The sequence below is a fragment of the Aquarana catesbeiana genome, linkage group LG07 (assembly GCF_042186555.1).
Source record: "Aquarana catesbeiana isolate 2022-GZ linkage group LG07, ASM4218655v1, whole genome shotgun sequence".
Classification (NCBI taxonomy): domain Eukaryota; kingdom Metazoa; phylum Chordata; class Amphibia; order Anura; family Ranidae; genus Aquarana; species Aquarana catesbeiana.
The window spans coordinates 298,796,595-298,806,139 of NC_133330.1; the positions used below are offsets into that span (position 1 = coordinate 298,796,595).

Sequence of the window (9,545 nt, forward strand, 5' to 3'; positions counted from 1 at the left end):
CTTTTGTGAACAAGAAAATAACAATGTTATGCGGTTGGGCTGGTATAAAAATGCTATGGGGCTGGTATGAAATTATTTCCAGGGCTGGTTTTTATTCCCATTCCGGCCCTGGTGATGATGTGAGATTTGTCAGCTCTACACCCCCCCCTCCTCCTCCATGCCCTCCTCTGCTGAATTGTCCTATGAACCTCAAATACCCCCCAAGCGTTCAAAGGGCTATTCAAGGAGTCAGGCTAAAAGGTGCCATCCAGTGCTTCAGCTGGTGTGTCTAGGGGACAGGGACCACACCGGAGCAGAGATTCTTGCAGCTCTGCAGGGACAGGACCAGAGGTGGTTCACACCACACCAGCTGGAGCCAGGAATGGTGGTGTGCGATAATGGCTCAAATCTTCTGCCTGCCCTTAGACAGGGAAAGTTGACACATTTGCCATGCCTGGCACATGTTTTCTATTTGGTGGTGCAGCATTTCCTAAATAGGTACCCAGGGTTTCAAGATCTACTAAAGCCGGCCAGAAGAGTCTGTAGCCATTTTAGACGATCATACACAGCCAGAGCTCGGTTGGCTGAAATTCAGCAGGAATTCCACCTGCCTGTAAACCGCCTGATTTGTGACATGCCTATCAGGTGGAACTCGACTTTGGCAATGCTGCAGCGGCTGCACGTGCAGCAGAGGGCTGTCAACGAGTGTCTGTGTGAGTATGGCACAACGACAGGCTCAGGCCGGCTGACCCTGTCCCCATGCCAATGGCTGCTCATAAAAGATGCATTCACTGTACTGTCACCGTTTGAGGAGACCACAATAATGGTGAGCCATGACAATGCATGCATCAGTGACACAATCCCTGTTGTGTTCCTGCTAGAGCAGACTCTGCGTGGCATTATGGACAGGGCACTGGAGGCAGAGCAGCGGGATGAGGAGGAGTACTTCTTTTCCTCTCAAGGCCCACTTTATGCAGACACCATTGTTCCTATGCCACAGAACACACAAGAGGAGAGAGAGGAGGAGGAGAATTCTGGCAGTTTCTGAGACATTAAAGCAGATGAAGACATCCGTCAAACAGTAAGAGATGGTTTTCCATCCCCAGAACCCTTGGGAATAGTACGTGGCTGAGAGGAGGCAGTTCCAGATACTGTAATCCTCAGTGACCCCGAGAAATCTGCTTCTCCTGCCTCCGCAAATTTGCAGTGCATGGGCTCCCTCATCTTTCAAAGTCTGTGAAAGGACCCAAGAATACGTGGCGTAAAGGGAAAGGATCACTTACTGGTTGGAAATCCTCCTTGACCACTGTTATAAGGGGAAAGTCTCAGAACTCATCCCGTCCCCACAGAGAGTGCAGAAGATGAAATCTCTTGAGGACACCTTAAAGAGGAGTTTATCGCTTTTCCCGGCTCTGGTAGGTTACAGTGTCCTAGAAAACGTAGTTTTGCGGCTTCTGTTGGTCAAGAGAGGAGCAGTGGAGAAGGCGGCCACCTAAGTGATGCATTTCTGAATTTATTTAGTCCTCGCTGCCCAGGGCTGTCAGCTTCAACATCCCATCGGCAGCATCTGCATCACATGGTGAACGCTTATCTAGCGGCAAAAAGAGAGATAGAGAGATTTCCAGTCAACGATCCACTGGCTTACTGGGTCGTGAGAATAGACCACTGGCCATAACTTGCCCAGTATGTTATTGAGCTGCTGGACTGCCCTGCATCCAGCGTGCTTTTTTGAACGGGCATTTAGTGCTGCTGGAGGTTTTGACTATGAAGCGATCACCTTGTAAAACAACCAAGCTGGCCAACTGCATCAAAATTATCCTTGTCTGGTCAAATATTTTCAGGCTATATATATTTGTTTACTCACTTGATGACCACCCACAGTACATATACATCATTACTTTGACGCTAAATACCGTTCTTATGGCAGCAGCTAGCTGCAAGATCACTTTTAAAGGCGGTGGGAGAGGGGGAAACAATCGGATCTGCTGGAGCGATGGCAGGAAGTCGAGTGAGGGCAAGATGGCCACCACTCAACTCTATTAAAAATTCAAGGACAGTGTAAAAATAAAAAATAAATAGTAAAATAAGAAAAAAAAAATTTAAAGCGACTTCTACCTTCGAGCTTGCGCGCAGATCGAACACATACATAAATTGCACCTACATATGTAAACGGTGCTCAAACCACACATGTGAGCTATTCCTGTGATCGTTAGAGTGATAGCAATAATTCTAGCACTAGACCTCCTCTGTAACACTAAACAGGTAACCTGTAAAAAATGTTAAGTACTGTAGATTGTTGCCATTCCACGAGCGTGCGCAAATGTTAAAAAATGACATGTTAGGTATCTATTTACTTTAAAGAGACCCTCTACCACAACTAATTGCTTAAACTGATTGTGGACCACATCCCTGATACATAGAGTCAAAACATGAATTCCTCAGATTGGGACTTTAAACCGGGCCACAAACAGTTTGACGGTAAAAAAATATTCAAAATTTATTACACATTGATAATATATAGCAACATGAACATGGGGATATAAGCAACAAACACAAATATTGGGAACAGAGGTGGAAACCAGCTGCAAGGAAAAGCCCAGAGCTTTGTCAGACAGACAGAACGTCCAAAGCATTTGGAAAAACAAAATGTAGCTTATATCTATGATAACAGAATGTATAACATCAGGGAAATGCAGAAATACATAATATGCATAAAAACATATACATGTATTTTATATACATTCTAAATATATTTTAAAATTGAAACAGTAAAAACACAGCTGAGCATACTGACCCCAAATGTTGATGCTCTACCCATAAAGACAAAGAACATAACTCAAAAATGAAAAGAAAGCTATGTCCGTCAGAACAGCGCACAAGCAACAGGGAGAATGTGAATGACAGCCAGGGGTCCGTATATTGTGGGATGGTCTTATCAATTTACTCAACGTAACATCATCGTTCACATTATACAAAAAAATTAGACTAACTTTATTGTTTTGTTTTGTTTTAGTAATTTAAAAAAAAAGTGTATTTTTTTTCCAAAGAAAATTGCGCTTGTAAGACCACTGCACAAATATGATGTGACATAAAATATTGCAACGATCGCCATTTTATTTTCTAGGGTCTCTGCTAAAAAATATATATATGTTTGGGGGTTCTAAGTAATTTTCTAGCAAAAAATAATAATTTTAACTTGTGAGTTAACGTTCCAGAAAAGGCCTGGTCTTAAAAACCAAAACAAAAAAAACAAGTAATAGTTACCTGCTCTGTTCAACTATATTACACAGAGAGGTCCCTTACCTCTTCTTCTGGTGATCTATTGCCAGCTCTGTCAGCTACTCTGGGTGCCTCTTTAGCAAGCCTGAGTTCTAAGAAGGCACTCATGTGTGCAGTCCCAGGCTGGGCTGCGTGAGTCCATAGACATACACAGCACCAGTAAGCCATGCCCCCAGCTCCCTCCTGAAAGAAGTTTGACTGACAGCAGCAGGAGCCTATGGCTTCTCTGTCCTCAGTTTTTCCTGTGAAAGCAGGAAGTGATTGGAGCAGTGCTGGAAAGCCTGCTTTAACTATTTTACCTGTGATTTTGCTAAGGGACCTAAAATTCTTGCTCTGCTCATGGCATTTAAGGACATGTTTTGAACAAGTTGATTTAATGCAAATATTTCTAGACATCGCCCTTTAAAAAAAAATCAAAACATTAAATGTGAGTTTTCACAGACATAAAATTCCATTAAAATAAGTCATTACAGATTAAAGGCTAATTACATGGGTGTCCACATGCCTCCCCATGTCACTCTTAGAATAATTACAGGATGCCATCTTCCACCTACCGTCGCCCGTTACATATCAGCAGAGCTTTCGATCTGGCTGTCATCAGAGAGGAGCATTTCTGTTTGACACAAAGCATAGGTTCAGCAAAAAGTGTCCATTAAAGAATCCATAGCGACTGAACGCCTCGGACAGTCTCCTGCTGAGTGCTTACAAAAATATAATTTTGCTACAATTACCCTGTCAAGCAGTTAGTAATCAGAATCTACGGTCGCCATGTGTTATGTTTTCCTGAGAACAACAGTAGCCCGAATGTCTCCCTGCAGCACGTCGCGTTCCCGCATCGCCGCTGGCGGCACATTTTGTACATATGCGCAGCTCTGGCATAAATACAGGTTATGGTTTTACAATTTCACTTGGTAAAATCAGTGATTATTATATGTGTGTGCAAAAGAACCCAACACAAATACAACCAGCAGGAAAGAAAGATTACAGAAAGAGCATATTAGCATCTCAGCAATTATGCGTAAAGTCTGGAGAGGCTGTGCTTGAAAAGAAATGAAGAATATAAGAAAATCAGGATATAACATCAGGTTACATTATATATGCAATATATACCTTTTTATTTGTACACTTGTATGTATTCATTTGGAATTAGAGTAAAAGTTGCCTAGTGTTTTGTTTTCATCACTGTAAACTGTAGAAATAATATCACTGCTGCTCCACTGAGCTTGAATGAAAAATGGAATTTTATTTAAAAATTTTATTTAAAAAGACCTTATCAGGTCCCTAAACAAAAGCAAATGGAACTCCCTCCTATACTAACACCTCCAGGATCCAAGGTCTTCGGTCTCCACTCTGTTCCAGCACTGCAGCCTCTGTCAGCGTTTTCAGCATTCAACACTTGTCGGATGGTTGTGTCCTACTTGGGCATGCTATCCCATATAGAAGAGAAATATATTTCCAATATATTTAGAAAAAAAATGATATATGTGACATATTTACAATACATTGTAAATATACTGTATGTCACATATGTAATTTTCTCGGAAGTGCAATTGGCATTTGGTTCACTCTTCAGAGAGCATTTCACATGCTACAAGGAGTTGTATCACCTTCCCAACACCTGCTTTAACCCTGCACTAGCATGTAGCAAATGTGTGCCTTGCTCGAGGGGGCAACTGTGCCCAAATGTACAAGTATACTGTGCACATTATGGCATACTTGCACATTATGGTAAGAACCAGGGCTTTTTTTCAGGGGGAACTTGGTGGAACTCAGTTCCACCACCTCTGGCTTAGACCCTTTGGTGCCTGTTCACCACAATCACTTGTAGACACAGAAGTCTGGTTTCTGTTTTTACAAGTGACATCTCTGCACTCTGTGTGTAACCCCCATGAACACTGCACTCTGTATGTAATGCAATCCTGATATTTAATGCCCCTTTATGACCCTTCTACTGTTTGTGAAATATGACTTCACCCACTATTTGATGTGATTTGGAGGGTGTGTGTAGGGGAGCGGTTTTGGGGGGTCGTGGTTGAGTTCCAGCACCTATTGTTTGAGAAAAAAAGCCCTGGTAAGAACTCACCCACCAGTTCTGCTTTCATCTGCATGCAAGTACTGCAGGCAGAGAGGGCCAGGAAATGAATGTTCTTAACCACTTGCTGACCGCCGCATGTACATATACGTCGGCAGGATGTCACGGCTATGCAAATGGGCGTACCTGTACTTCCCTTTGAATTTGCCGCTGTGTGGTCGCGCGTGCGTCGGTGGCGCACGCTCGCAACCCTGCCGCGAGCTCCGTGAGTAGGATCGCGGGTCCCGCGGACTCGATGTAAACAAGCATCTCCCCGTTCTGCCTAGTGACACTGTCACTGATCATAGCTCCCTGTGATTGGGAGCAGTGATCAGTGACGTGTCACTCATAGCCACGCCCCCTAACAGTTAGAATCACTCCCTAGGACACACTTAACCCCTTTCTAGCCAGCTAGTGGTTAAACCCTTCACTGCCAGTGTCATTTTTACAGTAATCAGTGCAATTTTATAGCACTGATCACTGTAAAAATGACAATGGTGCCAAAAAATGTGTCAAAATTGTCCGATGTGTCCGCCATAATGTCACAGTCATGATAAAAATTGCAGATCGCCACCAATACTATTAAAAAATAAAATATTAACTATTATTATTATTATTATTAACTATTTTCTAGACGCTATAACTTTTGCGCAAACCAATCAATAAACGCTTATTGCAATTTTTTTTTACCAAAAATATGTAGAAGAATACGTATCGGCCTAAACTGAGGAAAAAAAATGGTTTTTTTGGGGATATTGTATTATAGCAAAAAGTAAAAAATAATGCTTTTTTTCAAAATTGTCGCTCTATGTTTGTTTATAGCGCAAAAAATAAAAACCGCAGAGGTGATAAAATACCACCAAAAGAAAGCTCTATTTGTGGAGAAAAAAAGGACATCAATTTTGTTTGGGAGCAACGTCGCACGTCCGCGCAATTGTCACTTAAAGTGGCGCAGTGCCGAATCGCAAAAAGTGCTCTGGTCTTTGGCCAGCCAATTGGTCCGGGGCTTAAGTGGTTAAAGGAGGTTAGCAGTTTCAGTTCCTTCAAAATCTTGAAATAACTTGCAGAAGTCTCTTTACTTCAGTCTTTACAGCATTCCTTTGGGCTGATGCAGTGCTAGTTCCGCTATCAATTGAGCTGACAAAATGGCTACCTGAACTGTGGTTGTATGACAGATTCTGTTCAAAGTAAAAAAAATGCAATTTGGTTATTTTCACTATCTAGCACACAGCTGCTTGCTCCTTACGGAGTGTTTTCTGCTTGCTTCAGCAGAGAGAAGCCACCAGCTGCTACCGGAATAAGTCAGAACAGCGCTAGAGGCACGGGGAAAACTCGCAAGACTTCGACAAGCAGCAGGGAGCATGCTAAATCTACATAGACCCAGGATCCGCAGAGGGAAAAAAAAGTTCCATTACTTTTACATGTTGTTTTCAAGTGGGTTTCTTTTTCATTGTCAGCATTTAAAAAAAAATAAAAAAAAAATAAAAAATATATACGTATAAGATCTTGCTTTGTGTCACTTTCCAAAAAAACATCAAGGTTCTTTGCTATTTTATTTCATTTTCTTGCAATTACAGGGTCAGAATCTGGACTATACAGTAGCTGGTGGTTCTTCAGGGTCCCAGAGGCTTCCTCTGCATCGCCTTTAGTGCTCTTGTGGAGGTGTGCAAAATTACTAACTAGGGTAAAGAGCATAACTGTTTCAACTGAAGAACAAAGTGACATTCGAAGACATTATTGAGTAGTTTAGTCCCAAAGAACAGCAGTCCCCAACCTTTTGGCACAAAGGACCGGTTTTACAGCAGCCCATTTTCCCAGGGACTGGGGGGGGTTATTCACAGAGTCTGTCCTCAGCCCTCCTTTACAGCGCAGCCCCCCCCCCCTTTATATCAGTGTCCTCAGTTCCCCTTCAGCTCACAGCCCCCCTTTACATTACAGTGCCCCTTTACATCAGAGTGCCCCTTTACAGTACACTCCACTTTACATTAATGTAACGGGGACTGCTCTGTAAAGGGAGCACTGTAATGTAAAGGGGGGTTGTGATATAAAGTGGACTGCACTGTAAAGGGGGCACTGTTATGTAAAGGTGGGATGTAATGTAAAGGGGGCACACTGATATAAAGGGAACTGCACTGTAAAGGGGGCACTGTTATGTAAAGGTGGGATGTAATTTAAAGGGTGCACTGTGATATAAAGGGGACTGCGCTGTAAAGGGGGGGGGGCACTGATATGTATAGGTGGGAAGTAATGTTAAGGGGGCACTGTGATATAAAGGGGACTGCACTGTAAAGGGGGCACTGTTATGTAAAGGTGGGATGTAATGTAAAGGGGGTACTGTTATGTCAAGGTGGGATGTAATGTAAAGGGGGTACTGTTATGTCAAGGCGGGATGTAATGTAGAGGGGACACTGTGTTTTAAATGGGACTGCACTGTAAAGGGGGGCACTGTTATGTAAAGGTGGGATGTAATGTAAAGGGGGCACTGTGATATAAAGTGGACTGCACTGTAAAGGGGGGCACTGTTATGTAAAGGTGGGATGTAATGTAAAGGGGGCACTGTGATATAAAGGGGACTGCACTGTAAAGGGGGGCACTGTTATGTAAAGGTGGGAAGTAATGTAAAGGGGGCACTGTGATATAAAGGGGACTGCACTGTAAAGGGGGGCACTGTTATGTAAAGGTGGGAAGTAATGTAAAGGGGGCACTGTGATATTAAGGGGACTGCACTGTAAAGGGGCACTGGAATGATATTACAGTGCCTCTAGCAATCACAGCCTCCTCCATCACATTGCCCCTGCAGTCTGCCCATCACGGTGTCCCTGCAATCTTGTGACAAAAAATGACAACTTCAAAAAATTTGCCAATCTTACTAAATATGTTTGACTGTCTACTTTCCAAAAAAGAGGTCATTTGGGGGTATTTGTACTGTCCTGGCATTTTAGGGCCTCAAGAAATGAGATAGGCCGTCAGTACATCAGGCTTGATCAATCTATAAATATATATTCCATAGATTGTAAACTCTATAACTGTCACAAAAAATATATACTGATTAGCAGAACACATTTTGGCCTAAATTCATTAAGAAATATTATTTATTTGCAATGTTTTATAACAGAAATTATGAAAAACATGTTTTCTTTCACAATTTTCAGTATTTTTTCATTTATATATATTTATAACAAAAAAAACAGTGGTAAATAAATACCACCAAAAGAAGGCTCCATCTTCCTCAAAAAATGATAAAAATGTAATTTGGGTAAAGTGTTGCATGACTGAGTAATTGTCATTCAAGATGTGACAGCTCAGAAATCTAAAAAATGGCCTGGGCAGAAAGGGGGTGAGAGTGTCCAGTGTTGAAGTGATTAGCCTGGTACCTATTGGTCTGCACAGCCATATTTAGGTTCTCTTCACAACTGCTGCATCATGAAGGTAAAGCTATGAAAAGGGAGGTTGCTAGTATGTCTACTCAACTGCATACCTATTTTTATTACTTCAATCAGGCTTTAAAGAGGACCTACACACAAAAAGTGAAGATTTGTTATATGATAAGGAATATCTAGAAAGGTTTATTGTATTTAAGCAATGCTCCATAAAAAAAAAAAAAATACCCTTTGTTTTGAAGCTTCTTTCTGAAGCATAGCAATGCGGGACCATTTAAGTCGGGTTCACACCACCCACAGAGAAAAACTTTCTGTTTTTCTCTGTGGGTACTGATCATGCTGGAAAGGCTTTGGGGAACAAAGTGCTACTACCCCAGATTAATGAGACTCCTCCTGAGCTGTCTGTCGGGTACAGCATGCGCAGTTGCCCAGCTGCCAATATAATGCATTGATAAAAGCAGTGGTGGCTGGTACCTAAAATTTTTGGGGGGCACAAACAAACTGAAAAATTCTAAAAAAAACATCAATTGCAGCACCACTGTGCCCATCAAATGCAGCCACCCTGCCCATCAAATGCACCCACTGTGCCATCAATTGCAGCGCCACTGTGCCCATCAAATCCAGCCAATGTGCCCATCAAATGCAGCCACTGTGCCATCAATTGCAGCCACTGTGCCCATCAGTTGCAGCCACTGTGCCATAAAATGCAGCCACTGTGCCATCATTTGCAGCCACTGTGCCCATCAAATGCAGCCACTGTGCCCATCAAATGCAGCCACTGTGCCATCAAATGCAGCCACTCTGCCATCAATTGCAGCCATTGTGCCCATCAAATG

The 9,545-nt window shown here is 42.5% G+C and overlaps 1 protein-coding gene across 3 annotated transcripts in view; it reads left to right on the top strand.

The window, feature by feature from the left end:
- AGBL4 (AGBL carboxypeptidase 4) overlaps positions 1-6,825 on the top strand; it is a 3,151,866-nt gene extending 3,145,041 nt beyond the window's left edge. For all 3 annotated transcript variants that reach the window (XM_073593575.1, XM_073593577.1, XM_073593576.1), the window contains one exon: positions 6,599-6,825. In XM_073593575.1, the coding sequence (XP_073449676.1) occupies positions 6,599-6,707 (109 nt within the window). In that variant the 3' untranslated portion in view covers positions 6,708-6,825. The remainder of the gene's footprint in view (positions 1-6,598) is intronic.
- Positions 6,826-9,545: the final 2,720 nt, after the last annotated feature.